Source organism: Papaver somniferum, chromosome 6 (assembly GCF_003573695.1).
Source record: "Papaver somniferum cultivar HN1 chromosome 6, ASM357369v1, whole genome shotgun sequence".
NCBI classification, from domain to species: Eukaryota; Viridiplantae; Streptophyta; class Magnoliopsida; order Ranunculales; family Papaveraceae; genus Papaver; species Papaver somniferum.
Window position 1 is genome coordinate 163,461,719 of NC_039363.1, and position 26,324 is coordinate 163,488,042.

At 36.9% G+C, this 26,324-nt stretch overlaps 1 protein-coding gene across 3 annotated transcripts; it reads right to left on the reverse strand.

Moving 5' to 3' along the window:
• Positions 1–817: 817 nt before the first annotated feature.
• Positions 818–10,207, reverse strand: LOC113289968. Of its 3 annotated transcripts, XR_003331289.1 has the most exons (27): positions 9,564–10,205; positions 9,030–9,074; positions 8,864–8,931; positions 7,132–7,309; positions 6,960–7,001; positions 6,685–6,745; positions 5,958–6,026; positions 5,627–5,865; positions 5,327–5,539; positions 5,109–5,201; positions 4,904–5,023; positions 4,488–4,805; positions 3,803–3,859; positions 3,622–3,681; positions 3,483–3,539; positions 3,360–3,398; positions 3,206–3,262; positions 3,021–3,077; positions 2,840–2,938; positions 2,254–2,450; positions 2,009–2,170; positions 1,821–1,928; positions 1,679–1,742; positions 1,505–1,600; positions 1,328–1,417; positions 1,193–1,237; positions 818–1,098 (listed from the first exon to the last, which is right to left on the reverse strand). XR_003331289.1 is itself a non-coding variant. In XM_026539425.1 (26 exons), the coding sequence occupies exons 1-25, from the start codon at positions 9,942–9,944 to the stop codon at positions 1,334–1,336; spliced, it is 2,964 nt and encodes a 987-aa protein (XP_026395210.1). In that variant the 5' UTR covers positions 9,945–10,207; the 3' UTR covers positions 818–1,098; positions 1,328–1,333. The 3 variants fall into 3 exon arrangements, 1 of the variants encoding a protein (XP_026395210.1); XM_026539425.1 differs by lacking the exon at positions 1,193–1,237 and having other exon boundaries at positions 9,564–10,207; XR_003331290.1 differs by lacking the exons at positions 8,864–8,931; positions 9,030–9,074; positions 9,564–10,205 and adding an exon at positions 7,863–8,288.
• Between the last annotated feature and the right edge of the window lie 16,117 nt (positions 10,208–26,324).

Sequence of the window (26,324 nt, forward strand, 5' to 3'; positions counted from 1 at the left end):
AACATCATATATCCACATGCCAAACTTCACAGGAAGCTTGGAATAATCTTCAGATCGTATTTGAAGGTAATACATCAGAAAAGGAAGCTAGACTCCAAACTCTCACTTATGATTGGAAAAACCTTCGAATGGATGACAACGACACGTTTGAAGAGTTTCATATTAAATTCTATGAGATAGTTAATGCTTCTTTCTCTCTTGGAAAGACTACTTCTGAAAAAGATATAGTGTGAAAAATCCTCAGATCGTTGCCACCTAGATACGAATCTAAAAAGCATGCAATCATAGAGGCAAATGATATAGTGTGAAAAATCCTCAGGTTCGTCGAGTCCGATGCAGGATCGTTACACGGGTTTCAATATCGTCGAGTCATTTATCCTCCCAACCAGAAGATGTAATTCATGGACAAATAAGACTATTAATAGGAAAGATGATTGTCACCTACCAGTTAACTAGATGGGATCTGCTTTTTGAATAAAACATGGTACTTTACAAAAGTTTCGAAGGCATGGGTATCTTTCTTGTTTACTTTTCAACACGGGTAAATCTCCCCCTTTTTTTTCGAAGTTTTTTACAACCATTGTTTTTGGAACTTTGTAAAATATGTTGCAATAGTCTCTATTTCGACTCATCTTCTTGCAAAACTTATTGCATCCGCTTTTGTGACTACAGCTATTGCAACAGTTAAAAAGAAGGCTACGCCTAAGCCAATACCAGATGCACAAGAAAAACCGTGGCATTTAGAGTAGTTTTGCTAGAAGGAAGTAGGGACTACGTCTTCGTTAAATTTTTGAGCGAGAGGTTTACTCGAGGAAAAAGAAAAAAGGAATCCGCTTTCTCACATGGCATATCACATTTAGGTTTCTTTGTCTTCAAAAATCTTCAGGAAATCTGAGGAATTGAATCTCATCAGAATATTACTTAAACAAACAGCTGCAAGCTAGAACCCAAAAAAAAAAAAAAAGTCAACCAGGGACTGGGTTACATATCCGAATTTTGAAGATCAAGCTTTCCTCGGGTTGTCACATCACTTATTTATAGCCCATCATCTTCTTCATAAAATGTGTCACTACCCAATAACTACACTCTGTCCAACACCTACAAACAGTAGGATGCATTATATCAAAATGGGTGGCAACTTCTACAGCATCTTCTACAATATCTGAAAGCAAAACTCTCGACATAGTTTTACCTTGAGCTCATCATTTTCCATGACCAAACAACTAATAATGCGAAACTGTAAACAAAATACGTTATGTAACCACATCAAAGAGTGGCAAGAGAAAAAAGGATAATAAATACATAGCAACTATAAACCGATACGTACTTGTAACTAAACATACGCCTCTACTGTTTGAATCCACTCAAGTCTCACTTCATCGATTTCATCCTGCTGATATGTAGATTGAGGGAAAGGCTGCAAAATTTTAAAAGCCAGTAAGGAAGGCCAACAAAAACTGAAAAACTGAAATATAAATCACACGTAGAAGTTGAAGGTTCTCACCTCACTCCTTGTAAACATGTTTGGGTCATCAATTATCTCCCTCATAAACTTCATGACATAAAACCCACATTCCATACTATTTTTCTGTTTTGGGCACTGTAAAAATCATAGGGAGACAGTGTCAATATGTGAACACTGTATACTGAGGATTTCTACACATGTTAACTCAATTACCTTGATATTATACCAAATTGGTGATGACCTCCTCACTCCATCTTTGTGCAAACCTTTCAGACCACTTTAAAATAAACAGGTTCAAATATAGTTAGTACCAAACAACAGTAACATACAAATCGGAAAAACCTGAAACACTTACATAGTGACAAATGGTTTGATGTTATATCGAGTTGGGAGCCCCGATGGATCCAGCCAATAGCAACTCATAGCCACCATATTTATTGCGATAAGAAGCCAATGTGCCCCACTACAATTAAAGAGGTGATAAGTAGTTTGTATATACCATCACATTCAGTAGATGAAAATAACTGAACATTTCAAACTTACTTTGAATTGACAGGAACAAAAACCCATTCGCAATTTGTATTCATCAATCGTGAAGTTATTATTTTTGACAAATTAGCATCTTTTGCAGCGCTTACTGATACAGGGTTTATAAATTCATATTTGTGTTGTATCCCTTTCTTCATTAACATATCGTAGAGGTGCCTAGAAAGATCAAAACCAGCAGATATGTTATGATGTAAGAGCATTAATAGTTTCACAAATGCATTTAAGATAAGGGTTCTCACTTAATGTACGCCATGACGCAATTCTCAGACAAATCTTCCATATGGCACATATATTGGACATCATCCAGGTCAAGATAAAGTTCCATATCTGTACCAAAGACTGTGGAATCTACTGGTACTGTTATGAAGGGAATGCTACCAGTCATTATTTGAGACGCTCTGTTATAGAACCTCTGGAAGGGTGAGACATTTGAATCCTAATAGAAAAGATAATTTAATCAGTTATCTATACCAAATGGATTTTTGACCAAAAAAGAAACCAATTTCCACTGACGCATACTTTAGGCCACTTCCTATGAGTCTAACCACACTGAATGTTGTGTAGATATTCATCAGCAAGAGAACCATCAACGCTAATTTGAAATTCCCATATTCATGTATGCTTAAGGTCTAGCCTGTAAATGACCTAAAGAAGTTGTGAAAGACATTGGTGATGCCTAACATTGGTTACATACATATATGTAGCTTTCAGGTAGTGGAACCATTGAACATAGTCAACGAACCTGAGACGGCTGAAACGTATCACTTGAGTTCGAATTTGAAACAACCATCAACTTAATCAACCTACTTATATTCTTTGACTTACCTTCACAGATCTGGCAACATGCCTTGGTGGAGTTACTTGAACAACAGGTAAGTTTTCCTCATCATTTCTCCAAGCCCTCGACTGAGAACTGCTTGATGTCTATAAATAGAAATAGAATAGTGGAGTAAGGTAAAAGCACTATTTTGACTAGACAGAATTTATTATAATGCACAAAACATACCGAAGGTTCGTAGTTGTTTGAATTGGCTCTGCCGGAAGATGATGCAGGAGAGTTTCCCTACACAGCATGAACATTTTCATTAACACAAAAGAACAGAGTTAACACCATTGGTGTAGATTGAGAAAGAAAAGGACTGTCGAACTATTTTCTCAATCACGGCGCCAGAAAATAGCACAAAGACATACCAACTTTTCATTGTTCTTTGGGTGGACCCTGTTAGAAGTCGATGCAGGCCCTTTCCCCTATACAGCATGTTTGTCAAACAGGAACTTAAGATCAGATATTTAAGAAGAAAACAGATGATTTTACTGAGAGGTGAAGATAATATGTTTCACATACCAAATTTTCCCTAGTGGAAGTCAATGCAGGTCCTTTCCCCTGTACAACATGGTTTGGTAAGAAAATATACTTAAAAGGGAGGGAGGGAGGGATTATTAGAGAAGTGAAGATTATATGACATACCAAATTTTCTTTGTTGTTTATGGGGACCCTATTGGAAGTCAATGCAAGCTTTTTTCCCTATACAACATAGAACGGAAAGTTAAAAACAAAATAAGAAGAGAGGTGATCAAAGAGGAAGAATGTTATGCCTTTGACATACCAAATTCCCATTCTTGTTTACTGGGACCATAGTAGATGTCGATGAAGGCCCAACTCCCTCCTACACAACATGGTTCAGCAAGAACAGAAAGTTAATAGTGATTATACAGAAAACTAAAAAAATTACGCAGTTCAAAGAAGAGAAATTACACAGAGAAGTGTAGGTACTGCTCTTCACATACCAAATCTTCGTTATTGTTATTGGGGAGCATAATGGACACTGATGCTAGCTCCTTCCCCTAAACAACATGGTTTGGCAAAAACAAAAAGTTAAAAAGAAAGAGACGATTACATAGAAAAGTGAAGATTTAATAAAAAAGAAGTAATGTCAATTCACCAACTATAACTTATTATTTTTCCACTGCACTGACCAAGAACTGACTGATTCATACATACACAAAAAATAAGTATAATACAGTAAAGAGGTAAAATTCCTCTTTAGTGATATACGACATATCAGAGAATGCATAATTACACACCGAGTCCACAGTTTATTAAGGGGAGTTTGTTAGAAATAAATGCCGGCGACTTCCCCTGCACAGTAGGGTCATTTACCCAAGGATTGTTAACAATGACTAGAATAATATCAAATTTTAACTAGTGCATTAAAAAGAACTAAAAAGCACATTGTAAATAGGCACAGGTGTAGAACTATACTATAGCTTGAATGATTCTATAATGCGTAGAATACTACAAAGTGCACAGAAATGAATATAAATTGCTGTTATGGGTTATGGGAAACGGCCTTGTCAGAAGTTAATGATATGACTTTCCCTAAAAGGCATGGATATCTCCTGAAGCCTTGAACTGATAGTGAGGGCAACTACTAAAGAGTCCAGCATACTATGTAAGAAAAAAGAATCTTACATTTTGCATGAAGTTGGTCAGCGTCTCCTCTAACCGTGAGACCATCTTTTGAGTATCCAAGAGTTGCTCTTCCACTCGTAAACGGGACACTCTCTCTTCTTGCCACTTGTTCTCAATCAGCTTTCGTTGTTCATGCAATTTATCAGCAATTTTAAGGCCTTGACGTTTAGGCTTCCGGAAGAAGGTCGACTGACTTACAAACTTTCCACCGCCTCTCACTCTCCCAGAATGTTCTGGAGTTCCTAAAGCCATAGTCAGCACATCGATGTTTCCATCACAAACTAGTGACCCATTGTCAACTTGCTTTTTCAATTCATCCTGCATAGATGACAATTTAGACGATTAGAATACCTTCCGAGCATATAGCATCATATGATACGCAAAGGATCTCTTTCTGGCATCTTTCTTCAACTTACAATAATCTCAGCCTGCTCTCTGGTAACATCATCATCATACTCCCCGTTTTTGTTCTGACGTGCTTTCTTCCATAAAACACACCTATCAATTTCTTCAGGGGTAACCCCGTCACTTTTTATCTATTACCAATGTTAAAAAGAGGAAAAGTTGACTTCAGTGGTTCCAAAATATTATCATTCAAACTTTATATAAATGAACATATACCATTTTTTCTACCAGACCGGCATAACCTGTGCGGCCTAACCGATGAGGATAAATGTTCTTTCCACGCCTTTCTGACTGTGCTTCATGAAGGGCCTAGAACACATTAACCACCATTACACGAACGGTTAGCATATATATAACATAGAGGCGCAAAAGAGTTAGATAAAAATGCATGAGTCAACATATGTACTTGACAGTCTTGACTTGATAATACAAACCTGGAATGCATCATTCAGCCTGGACTTTACAAATTCATCCCAATGCTCTTGCTTAATGAATCTATACATTGGAGGAGGGTGGATCAGACGATCAGGCTCCTCCTTGAATGGGAGAACATATTTCCTTGTAAGAGTGCTCTTAAAAGACCTCCACTTGTCTCCAATGCCATTGACGAGAAGTTTCCTACTGCTTGCTTCGAGCACATATTTTGCCTAGAACACATGTATTTTTCTTCAGTAAATTAGATAAGATGCATACATGTATATACCTCTAATAATTTTCAAAATACTTAAAAGTACCTCCAGACACCTCCATAGCTCTTCTTTAAGAGTGCTTGGGACTGTTTTCCATTTTTCATGGACTATTGGAACCATCTGGCGCGCCAAAACACCCATGAAACTGGCTAGCTCAGAAGAAAACTGCCCTATTGGCTGGCCATGCTCGTTGTACTCTATCACCTTGCGATGTCTATTATTTGTATTGAAGATGTGTGGTAAAAGTGTTGGACCCCGGACATTTCTCTTCATACCTGATTCAGCTGACACCACAATACAAATTCTGAATCCATCAAAACCCTTCTCTTGTAATTAATCTTGATAACTATAATGCGTATGCCAATTAAAAACTTACTGTCAAATTCTTCAGGTGCTTCTATAAGATGATCTTCCGAGTTGGGTTTCCCGCCGACGGCTCCCGAGGCTAATAGGACAACAAGGAAAGAAGCCAAACGAATGTCAGTACACACGCAACTAATCTAACGAGCTTTACACAGATAGAATAAGAAATTTAAGACATTTATGTACCCTACAATCACCAATTCACGAATAAGCCATTGAAGCGTTTGAGAATACATGGTGTCTGTAACTAATAGATCTCATCAAGGTCAAATAACTAACCTGACGAGCTTTACACAGATAGAATGAGAAATTGAGGACATTTATGTACCCTATGATCACCAATTCACGAATAAGTAATTGAAGTGTTTGAGAAGACATGGTGTCTGTAACTAACAAAACTAATCAAGGTCAAATGCCAATATATCTAAACACTGGCTTAGCTCGTATGAAAAAACATAACAGTGAAAGAAAAACAATTGAAACCATATTCTGATACAGAATGAGAAACGCTGATTCAGCAAGCACACAAACCTTATAAGTTCTAAAAATAAATTACACATCCAGGAGTTGTACATTACTCGACATATACAGGCCCAAATTCTGGTAACAACAAACAAACTATTGGTGGGGTTCAATTTTCTGGTCTAAAAGAATGAAATCACAATATATACTGCTCTATAAAAACATGTTTCAATTAGCTAATCTCTAAATAGTGAGCACATGCAAATATTGATGCTTACCTTTTCTTTTGCCTAATAATCTTCTTCTCCTACGCATCTCATCCTCAGCCACAGGTGCAGCCTGCAAAAATGACAATAACTTATTTAGGAGTGCATTCAGTAATATAATTATCACACAGGGCGGGGGAAGAGAGAGAGAGAGAGAGAGAGAGAGAGAGAGAGAGAGAGAGAAATTTAAACAAAATGTGATAGTACACGGAGATTATTGAATCAAGTACAAAAACACAAGAAACAAGGTGCGATTACCCATAAACATTGGATAATAACCACCCTACCATGGAAGTGAGAGCCACCTTATCTGTCTTCTTGCTATCAACCTGCAAATCAGCAGATATCATCGAGTTAAGAAAATAGAGGGAGGATACTGCTTACCATTGAAGGTTAACATAAAAAACGAGATATATTTTTCTTTTCTTTTCTTTTTAAAAGTTTTAACCATTAAATTACCGCAACATCCTTTGCAGTTTCACTTTCTGGAATATCAACAGGAACTGATACTTCATGTTTGTGATCGTACATCTCATAGTTGTGGTTTGTAACTTCACACTCTGGTTCAGCAAGAGGCAAAGATTCTTCCCATTTCTTGTCATCCATCTCATAGTTATTTGATGATTCGTGAAGCAGTCTTTCAGGAAGGAAAAAACAAATAATCCAGTAAGAGGTTTTTGAAACAAGTATTCAGATAAATATAGTGAACTTTTAAGAAACTGATGCACATGAAAAAATGAACGGGGGCTGGAATGTTTAAGGAAACATCCATTAATATGGATAAGAAGGTGAAAGCATGTGCCCGCCAGTATGATGCATCCACACCAATAACATCATTAAGATTGGCCCTTCATGTAATTCTTGAAATTTCTGAGACATGAGAGTGGCATGTTCAAATAATGCAATAAATAATTTTGCAACTGGGGTACCTCATTAAATAATTATAAAAAAAAAGTGTCATTGGCTCTAAACTTCATTAGGGATCTTGGACTGCAGCATAGGAGATCAAAAACCCCAAGCCTACTTAGCTAGATAATTTTCCACCAAAGCTCGAAAACAAAAATTGTGCTACTGCTAAGTTGCAAATGGACCTAACTTCTTTAGATAAAGCAGTGATGAATGCTATTACCACTTTGTATGCATGATTATCTTGACTATTATATTTTAACATATACACTGGAAAAGAATACCAGATGTTCAAAGAAGACATCCATGCCAATTAGCCTACACTGAAAGGTTTGAATATCTTCATTAACTTGACCAGCGCGTGTCCATCAAAGATCATCAACTACCAAAGACAGAACTTACTAATTTATCACCTCTAGGTAAAACACAAACCCATCTGCAAGACGCAGTTCATCTTATTCTTAAATATCTTCCTGGTCCAACTTGGTAATCAACTGTTAGAATTCATTTCTTACAATCTCTCTTCTTTTTTTTTTGATCGGTAAAGAATTTGATGCTGGCGAGTTTCGAACTCAGGTCACTGGTATCATCACCCAATGACTTTACCATTGTACTACAGTGGCACCTGCATTTCTTACAATCTCTCTTTACTTTCTCAACTCTATTAACCAGTTCATCTTAATCTCAACTCTATTGTCCCTAAGAACACAATGGATTTGAATCATAAATACCAAAAGAATAACCTGCACAATCAAAAAAAAACACAATACACTTCTTTGCTCGATTAATCACTAAATTAAGAACTTATTACATTCTAACTACAATAATCATCAGATATTGATGAGTACAATCCAAGTATCCAACATTAAACATGCCTAAACCTCGAGAATCTCTGAAGAATGAAATGTAAACCATTTGACCTCTACAGGGAGTAGATATTGCTGAAACTATGACATCATTTTTCTTGTTTTTTGTTTGATAGTCTAAAATTCATTCATATACTGTTTATTCTAAGAACCATTTGTTTATCGGTCCATACATTATCATGTTAGTAAGAATTTTATCTAAAGCTCCGTTCTTCCATTTTAAACCGTTAGGAGTTGCACCTGCAAAACTGGTCAGTTCCCTAAGCCAACTCCCTAAGACTAGTAAGTGAATTTAAGCAAACTATGTATGATTATTTGGAAGAAAAACCCAAACCAATGAGTAAGAACATCAAACCATTCCTCCAAAACTAGATCACAACAGGTAGTACAAACAAAGAGTATTAAGTCGAGGAATATACGTTTGCCTCAGTAGTCCCTTCTCCAAATGCCGTTTCTTGGCAGACATCTCGTCGTTAATGTGAAGAGCCTACTCAAACAAAAGACAAGAAATAAGCATACAAAAAATTTGAACAAACAATCAAGTGAGAAGGAAATCATTTCTAAAGTGATCAAAACATGTCTTACCATTTGAGCAATAGGCGACCGTCTACGAAGTTCGAGGCCAGGTGCCTAATAAATGATAAGTCGATTAATAACAAAAAACAGAAATGCTAATCAGCATGTATGTACAGAAGAAACCAGTAACATGAAGACAAATCTGAGAGAAGTATCACATATTTATTTGGGTGTAATCTGCTTTGAAGTTTGGACTACATTCATCGACAAATCTACTTAGGCAGTAAGAGTATCAAATAGCTTAATTAACATTAAGCTTGGACCTCATTTTGATCTTCTAACCCTGGCATCACGTTAACTATCTGGAATTGTAAATGCAGACTTACTGTGAGATATTTCTGTGGTTTCTTTGCCAAAGAAAGAGAGGAGATTAAAAAAAAATCTACAAAACCGTGACGAAAAAAAAATGCATTCTGAGAGGAAAAACCATATTCGCAAGACCCAGACCCAGTAACTTTAACTTACGGAACAGCCTATTTACTTAGAATTTCAACAAAACCGTGATCAAAAACTGAATTTCTGAGAGGGAAAACCCAAACCAACCTTATAGGAAGTAAAAGTAGGAGTTGTATTTCCTTGGTCCTCTTCCTCCTCCTCCAGTTGTTCAGCTGCAGGAGCTGTATCTGTTTCCATGTGTTCTTCAGCATCATGGTAATCATCGTCCATCTCAAGATCCCCAACAACATTCAGACCTATCTCACGAATTTCATCAAAACACCTAGTCTCTAGATCTCGATCATCCTGTTGTTGTTGTTGTTGTTGCTCTACTTCTGGTTCCGGTTCTGGTTGTTTATTTTTCTTAATTATCGATCTCTTTCTACGAATCACCATTGCACTACTACCTTGTTCAACTACACTTCTCTCTACTTCTCCTACTGTTGCTGCTGAACGCCCTCTTCGAAGTCCACTACGCAACTCTCGCATCCTTAAACATTCAACCACAATTCAAAACCCTAATTCCCCTTCAAAGGAAAAAATTGAAAACCCTAATTTTGTTTGTTTTTCGTCACAATAATTGCTCAAACACTGGAAACGTGAAGATTTGTTTTGAGAAATTTATCACCGATCGATCAGGCAAATACACAACGGATTTTGGTATTAGTGTTGGGAAGGGAAAGTTATGGGTTTTCTCAAAGTTAGAGGAGACATATATTGCCACGGAAAATTGTATCGGTTTTCGCTATTTTTGTTTCGTTATGCGGGCGGACCCATTCTGGAAAAACGTTACCATAAGTTGCAATTCGCAGTGGACACCTACAGCATCTGGATTTCACGTTTCTCGCTGGCCAGTCCGGTTATCAAGCAAACCATTGCTTTGTGGCTTTTGGATATTATCAGCCAAATTTTATTTTGTTGGGATATTATTTTTCACGACTTTTTTAAGTATCCTGTTATAGGGGCGTCATGGTTCATTAGAGGAGCGGTAGTGTGATAGTAATGTCCCTCTAGTTGGTTAGAAGATGTTTTATAGGGGATGTAAATTAACTAGATTACCCTCCCCATTTTTTAACCTAAATCAAAGCTAAATTGAAATTTTGTTTTCTTTCTTCTTCTCTTCTCCTCCTCCCATCAACGGTAACCTCCATTAAAACTCAAAATTTCATCGTCTTCGATTAATCGACGATTCGAAAATTAATCAAGTGTAGTGCAATGACTTATATGAGGTATGTTTTGAAAACTCAGTTACGATTTGGTTTTTTTTGTTCGATTTAAGTTTAATTTCTATCGAAAATTAGGATTTTAGATGAAAACTGAAATTTCTGGGTTTATGTGAGTTACTGTTGATTTTAACTCAATTACGAACCGTAACTGGATATTTTGACGTTGTTACGGTTGGTAATAGTTCAATTACCAACCGTATGTTCTTATATCTGAGAATTTTCTTCAGTTACGGTTGGTATCGAGCATTTGGTTACCAACCGTAACTGAGTTACGGTTGGTATCGAGCATTTAGTTACCAACCGTAACTGGTTTTACGATTGGGTTTTCTTCAAATTTAACCAGTTACGGTTGGTAGTTCATCTTTTACGAACCGTAACTTCGATTTACGGTTGGTTATTAGCAAAATTCCAATCATAATTAGCTCTGAAAATGTAAAAAAAATGATTTTTTTTACGTACTTTAGATAACTTTGAGCAACAAAAAGTTAGTTGGGACTAATTTAGAAGTATACCCGGTCATTTTCAGGTCCTGATTCTTCATTTTGTTGGTTAATTTCTTCAATTGATTGAGATTGACCTTCTCCTCTAAACTTTTTTTTTTGTTATTTTTTAACTCTAAAAATCTGATTTTGGTTTTGATTTTGAGTTAATATAAGTGAAACTAATCATTAACACTAAACTTGATTATCATCACTAAACTAGGTTATCAATTATGAGGGTTAATTTGTCATTTCCAGTATTTTTTTATAAGGGACACCTTGAATGATCATGTAATGACCCTTTTTGTCCTATTAGAACGCCGCCCCTCTAATAAACCATGTCGCCCCTATAGCGGGTTACTTTTTTAATTGTGATCAAAAGGTTCCAGTCTTGTACATATATTTTTTTTTCCTGGCTAAATTGGGGTCTATGCCACTTAATTGGGACATATGGATTTATTCATCCACCCAATAGAGAATGATAAGGGGTGTCTAAAAGATTGTAAAAATACTAAATTAACCCTTAAAGAAATCTTAATTATTCTAACACACATACAAATACAAAATAATAACTTAATTAACAAAAACAAAAATCATTAATCATAACTCAATTTATTTTTCAATTTCCATGAAAATCAAAACTAAATCCTAATCAATCACAAACAACAATTGAAATCTAATTTCTTTATGGGTTTTGAAGAAAAAAAAATAATTCAAGTGATTGAGTTAAATCCCTTTAAACCATTCCTTTTAAGTGGTACTCTACAATGATTTACCTCTAAATCTTTAAATTCAGTCCTTAAATTTTCTGAAAATCCCCCCAGAATCGGTTTATAGGTGCACCATATTAATCTGATTGTGGCGTACATCAATTTTTAATGTGAACCTATATAACCCGATTCTGGGTTGATGTGATGAACATCAACTATAATCGGTTTACACTAATACACATACCAAATGATTCTGGTTTCAGGTTCGGAACATCTTGGACCATTTGTAATCCGATGATTGAGTTAAAAATCTCTGTAACTTTTTCTTCGAACAATCGGATTACATTGTCGTCCATATAAACCGATTCTGAAAAAGCTGCAACAAACTACCTCCAGAATCGGACTTTATAAACGTATTAAAAGTCTGATTCTGTTACAAATTTCATGAGTCCAAGGTACCCAAACAAGAAAACCACTTTCATTCATTAAGCTTGGTTCAAGTTTGCAAAATACAATATAAGAAAGCGACAAAATATAAGCATCCGATAGATCAAGTTTTTAACATAAGAAAAATACTCATTCCAACAAATGGAGACCATTGAATTGATCCTGCCCGATCAATTCCTCCCATCGCCTCATGTGGGGACCGTATTTTTTTAGCCACTCCTTGGTGACCTCCGAAACCTCATGAAACCTATCTACCGGTGGTAATGGAAAATCATCACGTACTCTAAGACCGATATAATGTATGTTGTTATTGTTCAATAAAACAATTCTCCGATCCTTAAACGATTCATCCCAAATGGTGTATTTTGGTGCGTATGTATAGCATGATCCCTTGCCAAATAGATGAACAACGCAACTCCATGTTTCCTCCAAGAGATGACCACGTAGAGGCATACGCATCCAATACTGTCGGCTAATTGGTCCATTCCCCTTTGACCCTTGTACTCTAGCAACTATTTTTTCAAAAATCACTTCTTTGTCTTGTATTTTTTTCTTTCCTTCATCATCGATATGTAAAATTCCTTGTCTTCTTGTAAGCGCAATGCCATCATCTTTCTAAAGTATTGACATTAGTTTAGGTTATCATCGTCCGCCAAACTTATATGGCCTATTTGTTCCGACGCAACGTGATAACCACAATTCCCATCTGCATCCATGTCGTAGGTAGATAACACATAGGGCTTAACGATTTCAGAAAGTTTCGAGTAATACTCCTCGAATATGGTGTAACACGTTCGATGGGGTCTACCTCGTTCATCCCTAGGCATGCTTCCATCACCAAGAGCGACCATTGTAATCACCATAGAACCAATTTGTCTTGCTTGTCCCTTCCATGCATGTATCCTTGATACTCGTGTTGTACTCGCTTGACTCTCTTGAGAAAGAACAATTAGATTGTTTGGCGCTTGAATTTCTTGAGAAGGATCGATTGGATCCTCATGTTGCGAAGGAGCGATTGGATCATTTGAAAGGACCATATGTGCGCTACTTGTCCCGCTTTCTCCCTTCTTTGGTCGACCCCTTTTCCTCTTGGTCGGTGCCTCTTCATTCTCAATTTGTGAAGGAACGTTTGAAACATTTGTCTTGGCTTGTGCGCTACTTGTCCCGCTTTCCCCCTTCTTTGGTCGACCCCTTTTCTTTGGAACCTGCGCCTCTTCATATTTAGCATCTTCACGTTCATGTTGAGAAAAGATTCTTTTATGACTCAATAACGGGTTTTTTCCGGTTCTCATTGCAACGTTAAACTCGTTCCTTTCTTCCTTCCTATCCATGTTGGTAGGTGGTCTACCCGTCGGCGGTAGCACCGTTGGTTCTCCGAACGGTACCATATGGAGGTTAGCGGCTAGTTTTAAGTCGTACATCAAAACTTTTCGTCCCGAACCATATTTTTTTGCGAATTTCTCGATGATTTTTCTTCCAATATCCATGCCCATGAAGGATTCGATTGGTTCTTCGGTTGGGGGTGGTTTAAAAGTTAGTTGCTTCCAAAACGGATCAATGACTTCAAATGGAATTCCTTGTTGGTACTCCGCAATCATGTGACGACACGGAAATCCCAAGGCTGTCATCGTCATACATGAACATACAATTCTTCCTCTTTCCATCTCCTTTTACCACATAATATTTGTAATCCTTCATCATAGAAATGATTACCCAGTGAGACACCCTATAGTTTAAATTTGTAATCAACCAATGGTAATTCTTGTAGCTTGTGATGATTTTCATCCTACTCTCTTCCATTTGCGCGGTTATCTTGATGATATTAGCCTTGGTGTATTCATTGATGGCTTCTTGTACCTTAACCACAGTGTTTTGGCTCCCTCAGAGCAAGCTTTTCAAACTTCCATAAGATCCTTCTGCGATACTTGTTGCCCCATTCTTATAATGCATGTGTTGGTAGGTGTAAGCATACACAAATTTTTCCTTGTACGGACCCAACAATTCCTTCAAGCAATAAACCACACATTTCTCGTAATCTTTCTTCCATAGCCCAATAAAACCCTCCAAATATGATTCGAACTCGGCCACGGACATTGAGTGTACCCATTAAATCCCAATGATGTTGAAAATCCTTCCATAGTAACCCATTATACTCATACTCCGCTTTTGTTTTCTTCTTGTCCTCCTCTCGTTGTTCCGGAGTTAGTTTTTGAAGACGCTCATCTTCGGCCTTTTCACGAGCAGTACCTTTTTGTGGCTTTGGCTTTTGGATATGACCCCTACAATTACTTCTAATATTGCACTGTATATGCCATGTGCAAAGAAAATGCTTAGCGTCCGGAAAAACCACTCCTATGGCATTTATTAGTGCTTGGTCCTTATCAGTTACTATGATCCTTGGAGTTTGATCGCCACGGTATATGTCCTTCAATGTCTCTAGCATCCAAGTAAAACTCACATCATTCTCGCGATCCATAAACCCCCATGATACCGTGAAAGTTTGCTTGTCGGAAGTATGGCAAGTTATGTTTAACAACGGCATGTTGTACTTGTTGGTCTTGTACGTACAATCTATTAACAAAATTTGATAGAAGCATTGGGCCAACTTGATCATCTCCGGATGCGCCAAGAAAATACGAGTCACTTTTCCTTCCAATACCTTCTTCCTCATTGTGTACCCATGTTGATCGGCTAACCACTGAGATTGTTCCATAACCGCTCTACCATCCCATTCCCTCTTCCTAAATGCCGCTCTTGCCGTGTAAATTTGCCTCAAAGTGGACAAGTTATTCTTATCCTCCTCCTTAATCTTCCTAGGGATGTCACTTGGTTTACACGCTTTGATCGACCTCACCATTTTCAATTGATGTGGTTTCAACCCACAAACGGCCACGTGTCCAACAAGAGATTCCGGATCATCATGATTATGACAACCATTCATCACTTTAGAGAGATTGTATACCTTACCATTGGGTCCCTTGGGTCTATTAACTATAATCTTAAACGGGCAACCTTACTTCTTTGATTTAGTAATGCATTCCCTTGTTGTCGTCTTCACGTACAGTCTGTCCTTTGCCCAGTGACTTTCTTGTTTTCCACCTCTCTCACAAACAAGTTCTAAACGATCTTCAATTGAATGACGGCCTAAAACTAACGCGCATTTGATCTCAATTCCATTGTCTATATACCATTGCTTTGCATCGTTTCTTTCTTTCCATTATAAATCGGTGAAATAGTGGGCAGAGCTATCATGACCCAGCAGAGAGACGGGTTTGGGCTGATCTTCTTCAAACGCCACAACAATCTACAACAAATATCAACAAGTTGAGGATCCAAAATCAGTTTATATGTTACAGTCGATAAAATCGATTATCAGTAATCGGTTTATATGTGCAACTATAAAGTCCGATTAAGGACTTGATGAAAGAATTTCAAAGTTTACAATCGGTTCATGTCTCTTATCATGTAATCCGGTTTCTGTTCACATTTGTCCTGGAACTTTTTTCTCCAAAATCGGATTACATATACACGTAAATAAACCGATTGCCAACTTCGTGTATTCCTACGTGATTATTCAAGTGAAGAAATCGGATTATGCACATCACCAACAAAAACCGATTTTAGTCATGTACCCATCCCGCCTAAAATTTTCCCACAATCGGTGTATGTGGTGATGAACAATAACCGATTATTGTACCCAATTTGGGGATTTTACCCAGAATCAGTTTAAGTGATGATATCGAATAAACCGATTCTGGGATTTTTTTTTCTGAAAAATTCTCCCTTTTTGGGCGATCGAGACATGCAAATACATGTTTGTAGATCGTTACAACTCATATCTATCTATTTGAAGCATTATCACCTTCTTCTTCCCGACGATATTGTTCTTGTGCTTGAATAATATCCTCAAGCATTCTTTGGTTTTCATGTTGTTCTTCATTCAACAAATTATCCAATTCGGTAGGATCGAAATCATGATAATCTGATGCACCCGCTTCTTCATCACTACTAGAGTCTTCATCATCACTATAAAGTTTCATTTTTGGTAAGAAAATCACAAACCCTAGTTTTTTCTTTTTTCCCTCTACTTCTTCTTTCCCTCCAGACCTTAAAAAAGAAATGAATTTCTACTCTAATCCTAACATTATAATCAAACTTAAACACTAATTAATTTAACAAATATTAACTTAATTAATCATCACTAATTTAATAAGGGCATATTAGGCATTAACATAAATAGTGGATAAGGGGTTTCTAGAAATTACTTGTTAGTGACCTTATTTTGTCATGTAGCTATAGGACCCAATTAAGTTGCATAGGCCCCAATTTATCCAGTTTTCTTTTCTTTTAGTATAACCATTATTTTTCAAAGAAAAAAAGCCGTACGTGATGAAGGCCGAAGCAACAAAAGTCAGGCATGCCATTTTCATCGTAGGAATGATCAACTTTATCGAACTACCACAATCTATCATTAAAAGCATAATGCATTCTAACATTCCTCTGGGGCCGGTGGATGCTCAACCTTCTTTTTCCTGGCCAAAATGGGGTATACCCAGATTAATTGGGGTATACCCGATTTTAAATGAACTCTTTTAAGGGATAAGGGGGAGTCATAATGGGTGAAGTTACAAAACTACCCTTACCCTTTATAATTCTTATTACCCTAAATCAGTTTCCATTTTTTTAATTTCATCTTCTTCTCTTATTCTTCTCCTCCACCTCTACCTTACCGGCTTTTCCATCCCTCACCACTGAAAACTCGTCGATTAATTCATGGTAATCGTCGATTCGAAAATTCCGATTAATCTTCAAATATGGAGCCGTTGTGGCCTAGGGCTAGTCGTATGAAAAACACAAATAGAAAACGCAATGAATATAACCCTGGATTTCCAAATTTAATTCAATAAAAAGAGAAGAAAAAAGCAGTTGAATAAGAAGAAATCAATGCCGCCGAAAAAGGAGAAATTGCGCGATTGAGAAAGTAAGGGCCTACTTAAACTCACTCTAGTACTTAAATTTCATGTTTGCATGTCAAATTAGGTCAGAAAAATCGAATTTGTGAATTTGTAGTTATTTAGCCGGCAAGGTGTTTGTTCCACGACCCTTCCGACTTTTTATATTTAGGGATAGTCGGCAAGCTCTTAAGTTGAAGATCTTGCTGGATAATGAATACATGTAACTGATTATATAGGGTCGGCAAGGTATTAAGGTTGAATACCTTGCCGACGATATTTGTTTTTTTAGTCGGTGGTTTATAATTTTTTACCCTGTCGGATGCTTTGAAAATAGTTTGTGTCTCATGATGCTCAAGTCATAAAGTCGGAACGGTATTTGAATACCACCTTGCCGGTTGTGTTTTAGCCTAAACTGTATTGGTTATAGACCCTGCCGACTAATTATGTGGAAAATCCTTGTATCTACTGTGTTCATAGTTTTTATAAACCGGTAGGTTATTTGAATAAGACCCTTCCGACTATAGTTTAGCCGGCATGTAATTTAGTTATCGACCCTTCCGACCATTGTTCCGCCGGATTGGTTATATATGTAGACCCTGCCGACTTTTGAATTTTTCTTAATTGTTCTTGTTCAGGTTGGCAAAGGGAAAGAAGAAAAGTATTACTCCTCCTTCACGACCTCCTCGCTTTGGTGAGAAACTCTTGACTGCAACACATCGAGGGGCATTATTTGAGCCGGGAACGCTCAAGATCCGTGAACGGAATGATTCTCAACCACCACCGGAACCAAATGATTCGGACGAACCTACAGATGAAGACCAATCAGTTCCATATGGTAAAAGAGGTAATGATGATGATGATGTTGAAAGAACTCTAGCTGCTTGAGGAGGTAACAATGATGATAATGATGGTGATCAAGACATGCCACCTGTTGGAGGAGGTAATGATGATGGTAATAACAATAATGGAGATAAAGATAAGGATAGAGAAGATAAAATTGTTGAAGAGGAAGAAGAAGAAGAAGGTGGAGAATAAACAGGTAATAATCAACAAACTCAAGTTAATGATCAACAAACTCAAGATGCAACTACAACTGAAACCGGAAATAAGAAGAGGGTTATCACTAAACCAGCTGATTTCCACATGCCTCCCTCTCATTTGAAGGTTACACTGAGACCAGGTGAGCCTCCACAGGGGACCCTAGAAGATGGTGGACATGTTATTTTTGGATATAAAGACTCATGGGAATGTCAAATACAAAATACTGTCGCAAGTAATCTCAATCCGTCTTTGTTTTTTATTTTAAGTGTATCTATCTTAAATTTTCTTCAAGTGTTTGTATTGTTTTTCATTTTTTATTTTTGGTATTTAGGATCACAAGCATGCCATCCGTCTCTTGAGGCGCCAAGCTTCATGTTCAATGATTAAGAAATGGTCACTTTACAAGGAATGTGACGAGGTGCAAGCGATTGTCAAGAACTCCGGGTTGTGGCTTGCGGTGGAAAGTTCGATTTTTGAGTATGATAGAGATACCGTATCTGCATTTTGTGAGAGGTTCTACGGAAAGACTGATGCAATGTTATTCCCATTTGGTGAGATGGTGATAACTCCTAATGATGCTCATCAAATTCTAGGCCTCGAGGTTGAGGGAAATGCAATCAGTGATGGCTACGATGATGGCATTTCTTGGGACAAGATCTTTGAATTGACCAAAATTTTGTTCGGTTGGGATCATATTAAGACGGAGTCTGTGCTTGTGATAAATGATGGTTATCTAAGCAAGAAGTTTAATCTGAAGAAGTTTAGAGATACATTCTCTGGGACTAAGAAAATCTATAATAAGGAAGGAAGGGTGTGAAAAGGTCGGGGTCTAACAACCACACCCAATATTTCGCTTAGAAATCTGTATGGACTAACTCCAATATAATTTTTAAGAGAATCAACTAGAAAGTCAAACTCAATCTTAAAAAAATATATCAAAGAGTTATATCTCTCTTTCTCGATTCAATTCTTACTCAAGCAAATAGAAATCTGCGAGTCTAATTGAATACAAGAGAAATCACTTGAACGGTACCAAAGACCAATGTTCAAGGATCAATCAATTTAAATTAACAACCAAAGGTCGGATTTCCCAATTGATTGATTCAAACGCACAACCTGTGATATTTTAATTATAAAGATAAACAATATAATGCGAAAAATAAATAATACAGACACCAGAAATTTGGTTAACGAGAAAACCGCAAATACAGAAACACCCCGAGACCTAGTCCAAATTGAACACACATTGTATTAAGCCGCTACAGACACTAGCCTACTACAAACTAACTTCGGTTTACACTGTAGTTGAACCCCAATCAATCTCACACTGATCCAAGGTACAGTTGCGCTCCTTACGTCTCTAATTCCAGCAGGATACTACGCACTTGATTCCCTTAGCCGATCTCACCCACAACTAAGAGTTGCTATGACCCAAAGTCGAAGACTTTAATAAACAAATATGTATCACACAGAAAAGTCTATGGTAATAGATAAATCTGTCTCCTACAGAAATACCTCCGAGTTTTGTTCCGTATTTTGATAAATAAAGGTGAACAGGAACCAATAGATAACCCGAACTTATATTCCTGAAGAACAACCTAGCATTAATTATCAATCACCTCACAATAATCTTAATCGAAGCGGCGAAAGAAGATATTGTGGAATCACAAACCATGAGACGAACATGTTTGTGATTACTTTAATATCTTTCCTATCAGAGATATCAATCTCAAGCCAATCGTTACAATTGTACTCAATACGATAGAAACAGCAAGATCAGATCACACAACTACAAGAAATTAGTATCGGTATGGCTTCACAATCCCAATGAATTCTTCAAGTCGTTAACCTACAAGGTCTCGGTAGAAACCTAAGGTTAAAGGAGAATCGACTCTAGCTTATACAACTAGTATCACACAGGAGGTGTGGGGATTAGGTTTCCCAGTTGATAGAGTTCTCCTTTATATAGTCTTTCAAATTAGGATTTGCAATCAATGTTAGCTTAGTAACAAAGCATTCAATATTCACCGATAGATGAAAATCTGATTAGATTCAAGCTAATATCTTTCAACCGTTAGATCGAAACTTAGCTTGTTATACACAAATGAAATGCACGTTTTAGGTTTGTTTAACCGTGCCCAAACATGTACATCCGTTGGTTCATCAGTAGTTAACCAAAAGGTTAGCCATATGATCACTTCCATATTAACCATATTCTTCTTTACCATAACTAGTTCAAATGACTCAAATGAACTAGTTAGAGAGTTATTCAATTACTTATATCTTATAGAAGTATACAAGACACAATCGAAGCAAAAACGATCTGATTTTCTCGAATCGATTCATGAATTTTATAGCCACGGTTTGCAAACTTGCATTCCTTAGTTAATATAAGTATAAGTTCATGAATAATCGTTTTTAGATAATAACCAACCTAAGTACGCGGAATAGGTGCACGGACTTAAGTACCGGGAATAAGTTTGTAAATAGTTCACAAACTCCAACGAATTTTCTCGGGAAGAGAACCTCCGATAGTACGCGGACTGGGTTCGCGGACTTTGTTCCGGTTTTCCTGAGCATACTTTGGTTCAAGGAATAAGGACTTACATATGTATGAGTTACCAAACAATGCTTATATCCAACAATGATCATATAATCTGAACTCTCATTTAAATCATTGAAACATTCTTAGAGGACGTTATATAGTTGTTGTTCACAAACTATTTTTAGTCAAAGCCATTTTCAGGTAATTGAAACATAATATGACTTTCGTCACTAGGAAAGATGAACTTGGACAAAGCGAAATCTTACCAACACATATTTCGAGAAATAGATAAGCGAGATAAACTCGGCTCGAAATTGTAAATGTGTATAATCAAAGTCTATATAGCAAAACGACTTTTGTCTCAAGATAGGAGATAGAGTAGATAGACTTTTGAGTGATAGATAAGTCCAAGTCTCCACATACCTTTTAGTAGATGAAGTTCCACCAGTTCCTTAAGTAGTTCTTCATCTTGTATGATGATCGCCATGGAGTTCTTGAGCTCAACTACACTTTATGTCATAGTCCGAGACTTAGCTATAATAGACTAGAAATCAAGACTTATAGTTTTGATCACTAACATTGAAATAAAGACTTATAGTTTTGATCGCTACCGTACGATTAAGATTGTTGTGAGGTGATTAAGAATGTTAGAGCAGTGCTCGGTCGAACTCGCATGCGTTGCTATCTCAAGCATGTTTGTCAATGTTAGTGATCAAAACTATAAGTCTTGGTTTCTAATCTACTATAGCTAAGTCTCGGACTAGGATAGAAAGTGTAGTTGAGATCAAGGACTTCATGGCGATTCATCATACAAGAAGAAGAAATACTCAAGGAACCGGTGGAACTTCTCGACAAAAAGGTATGTGAAGACTTGAACCTATCTGTCACTCAAAAGTTTATCTACTCTATCTCCTACTTCTTGAGACAAAAAGTCGTATGCTATATATAGACTTAGATTATACACATTTGATATTTCGAGTCGAGTATACCTCTCCTATCTATATCTCGAAATATGTGTTGGTAAGCGTTTCGCTTCGACCATGTTTATCTTTACCTAGCGACGTAAGTCATGATATGTTTCAATCATTTTGAAAATTGCTTTGACGAGAAAAGGTGTAACAACTATATAACGTCCTCTAAGAATGTTTCAATGGTTGGAATGAGAGTTTATATTACATAACCAATGATGGACATAAGTATTGTTTTGTAAATACATATGTGCATAAGTACTATCCCTTGAACCAAAGTTTGCGAACTTTGTTGATCAAGAGAAACCGGAAGAATGGCTTGTTGCCAAGTCCGCGAACTCAGTCTGCGAACTGTCAAACTTCTCATCCCGAGAAATTCTGCTGGAATTGACAAACTTGTTGCGTGAGTACCAGTCTGCGAACCGGCAGAAAGTCTTTGCCAAGATTTTCTTCTAGAGTGTGTAAACTCTGCCTGGTTGCTTAAGTCCGCGAACCTAGTGTGCGAACTTAAGAAGGTTATATATCTGAAGATGATTTATGAACTTAAACTTATAAAGACTAAGGAATGCAATTTTCAAACCGTGGCTATAAAGTTCATGAACCAATTCGAGTGAATCAAATCATCTTTGCTTCAATTGTGTCTTGTGTAGTACATAAGATTTCCTTGCAATCGAACAACTATCTAAATATTTCAATTGAGTCATTTGAACTAGTTATGGAGAAGAAGAATATGGTTGGTATGAAATACTCATATGGCTAACCTTTTTGGTTAACTATTGTTGAACTAACAATGTACACGTTTGGGTATGGTTAACAAACCTAGAAGCGTGCATTTCATTTGTGTATAACAAGCTAAGTTTTTGATCTAACAGTTGAGAAATATTAGCTTGAATATAAATCAGGTTTTCATCTAACGAGGGATATTGTTTGCTTTGTGACCAAGGCGATAAGGGGACATTTAGCAACTCTGCAAAACTAATCCCCACACCTCATTTGTGATACTAGTTTGCGTGCTAGAGTCGTGTCTCCTTTAACCTTTGGTTTTCTTCTTCTAAAACCAGGTTAACGACTTAAATACTTCATTGGGATTATGAAGCCAGACTAATACTACTTTTATCGTAGTTGTGTGATCTGATCTTACATCTTCTATCGTACGAGTACAATCAGATTGATTGGCTTGAGATTAATATCTCCGATATGCAAGATATAAAAAGTAGTTACAAACATCTTCGTCTCATTTTTTGTGATTCCGCAACATCTTCGTCTCATCCTCGTCACATACTAGGTAAAGATAAACTTGATCGAAGCGAAAAGCTTACCAACACATATTTCGAGATATAGATAGGTGAGGTATACTCGGCTCGAAATACCAAATGTGTATAATCCAAGTCTATATATATAGCATACGACTTCTTGTCTCAAAGAGTAGGAGATAGAGTAGATAGACTTTTGAGTGACAGATTAGTTCAAGTCTTCACATACCTTTTTTTCTAGAAGTTCCACCGGTTCCTTGAGTAGTTCTTCTACTTGTATGATGAATCGCCATGAAGTCCTTGAGCTCAACTACACTTTCTATCCTAGTCCGAGACTTAGCTATAATAGACTAGAAATCAATACTTATAGTTTTGATCACAAACATTGACAAACATGCTTGAGATAGCAACGCATGCGAGTTCGACCGAGCAATGCTCTAACAATCTCCCCCTTTGTAAATTTTAGTGACAAAACTATCAATACATATGGAATACAAAAATGATAAAGAAAATTTTGTAGCTCCTATTCCACATGTCTAATCTTCAACATTCCTCAAAATCTTCGTCACTTCCAAGTACTTCAATGATCCCAAAGGTTGTAAGTGTAGCATCGCCTTTGTTGAAGATCCGTAGCTATAACAATGAGAAAGCATAGGTCTCGATCATTCTTATACAGTGTCATAGTATTATTACACAACGTCAAAGTTCAATTGTATCACAAATTCAACAATAATACTATGGTGATATGTATCACTCCCCCTTAGTCAATACTCCATCTCACATGGAAACCACTCCCCCTTACACAATGATCCGAAAACCATATGTATTTGTAGTTTGAACTACATATTAATTCTCCCTCTTTTTGTCAATAAAATTGGCAAAGGTACAAGAACGGGACCATAATGAAATTTCCGAAAGAGACATTTCATGACTAAAAGAAAACATACCATCTAATTCAGATGCAATCATATAGCCGAAGCTAATAGAATTCATCAAGGAGTTTAAAGATACAAGATAACCCCTTTAAAATTCCACAGCCGCACACCCCTCAAGATATGACCATTAAGCACAAGTTCAAAAGGACTCTCCCCCATTTGATGTCATTCCCGAAAGAACAACAAGAGCGACCTTAATTTCGAAAGAAAAAAAGGATTTTGAAACACAAAAAAAAAACACTAACAAAACAAAAACAACTCTACAAAAACTGAACTGGAGTAAACCTACTGGAGTTTCAAAGTCAATTGCCCAAAAGATAGAGATAAGCATAGGGGCAAGAGTTATAGAAACGTTTTAATGAACCAAACAACACCAATAGACTGCCGCAAGTGTTGAAACGTAGCAGTGTCTAATGGTTTGGTAAGAATATCATCCAATTGTTGTTCGGAAGGCACAAATTCCATACTTATGATACCATTTTCATAAAGATCACGAATAAAATCGTACCTTATGTCAATGTGCTTTGTTCTTGAGTGCTCAACGGGATTCTCAGTTATTCGAATCGCACTAGAGTTATCACAAAATATCTTCATTATTCCAGTATCAATTCCATAATCAGCTAGCATTTGTTTCATCCATAGGAGTTGAGTACAGCATGATCCAGCAACAATATATCCTGCATCACATATAGACATGGATTGAGAATTTTGCTTCTTGCTATGCCAAGCTACAAGATTCAGTCCTACATAGTAGAAACCCCCTGATGTACTTTTTGTATCTTCTACACATCCTGCCCAATCAGCATCTGAATAAGCAGAAAGGTCAGTGTTATTATCAAAAGTGTAAGATGGACCATACCCGGCAGTGTGATTAATATATCGAATGATCCTTTTTGCAGCTGCAAGATGATATTCTTTTGGATTCGCCTGAAACCTAGCACAACAACCAACACTGAAAGAAATATCAGGTCTAGTAGCTGTAAGATAGAAAAGGCTACCAATAATAGATCGATACATCTTGTGATCCACTTTTGCTCATTTCTCATCTCTATGTAGTTTACCAGTAGTGGGCATAAGTGTCAATTTTGGAGAAGACTTATCCAAGCCGAAGCTTGTCACAAGATCTCGAGCATACTTCTCTTGGGATAAGTAAATTCCATCCTTATGTTGTTGAATTTGTAATCCTAAGAAGAATTTCAATTCACCAACATTGCTCATTTCAATACTTTAGCAAGAGAGACTTGGAAGTCCTTTGCAAATTTTTCAGAATTTGATCCATAAATAACATATTTCCCACTCCATTTGGTAAACAAGGTTTTATCAGCTCCGCCTCTTGAAAAACCTTTTTTAATGAGAGAAGTGGTAAGTTTCTCAAACCAAGCTCTAGGTGCTTGTTTCAACCCATACAGTGCCTTTTTGAGTTTTAGCACATGATCTGGGAAATCAGGGTTTTCAAATCCCTTAGGTTGAGCGACATAGACTTCTTCCTTTAAAAATTCCGTTTAGGAATGCAGATTTTATATTCATTTGAAACAGCTTAACCTTAAGGAAACAAGCATGAGCTAACAAAAGACGAATGGACTCAAGGCGTGCCACAGGAGCAAAGGTTTCTTCAAAGTCAATCCCTTGAATTTGTGAATATCCTTGAGCGACAAGTCTATCTTTGTTTCTGACAATCGTGCCAAATTCATCAGACTTATTCTTGAATATCCATTTGGTACCAACAATATTTATATTGGATGGACAAGGTACAAGTTCCCACACATCTTGTCTTTGAAATTGATTTAACTCTTCATGCATTGCATTCACCCAAAAGGGATCGATCAGAGCTTCATCAATATTTCTTGGTTCTACCTGCGAAAGATAACAACCAAAATTGCACATATTTTGAAGTTGTCCTCTTGTTTTGGCTGTAGAATCTCTTCCTCCAATAATACTGTTGGGATCATGATTCCTTTGAACCCAGAGATGTTGTGGAGGGACACGTTCTTGTTCGTCAGGAATGGCTTGATCAGTGCTCTTCTCCTCGTCATTAGAAATATCAGAATCAGCAACAGTTAGGATAACTTCAACTGATTCTGGGATTTCATTGACTTTCTCAATTGTCTCGGTTGGAGGAAATTCAGCAGGATGATTATCATGACGAAAGTTACTAATGTCGTCGATGATAATATTAGAAGATTCCATCATGACTTGTGTTCTGAGATTAAATACTCGAAAACCACGACTATCAGAAGCATAGCCAAGAAAGATACCTTCACCACTTTTAGTGTCGAATTTCCCTTTCTGTTCTCGATCTTTCAGAATATA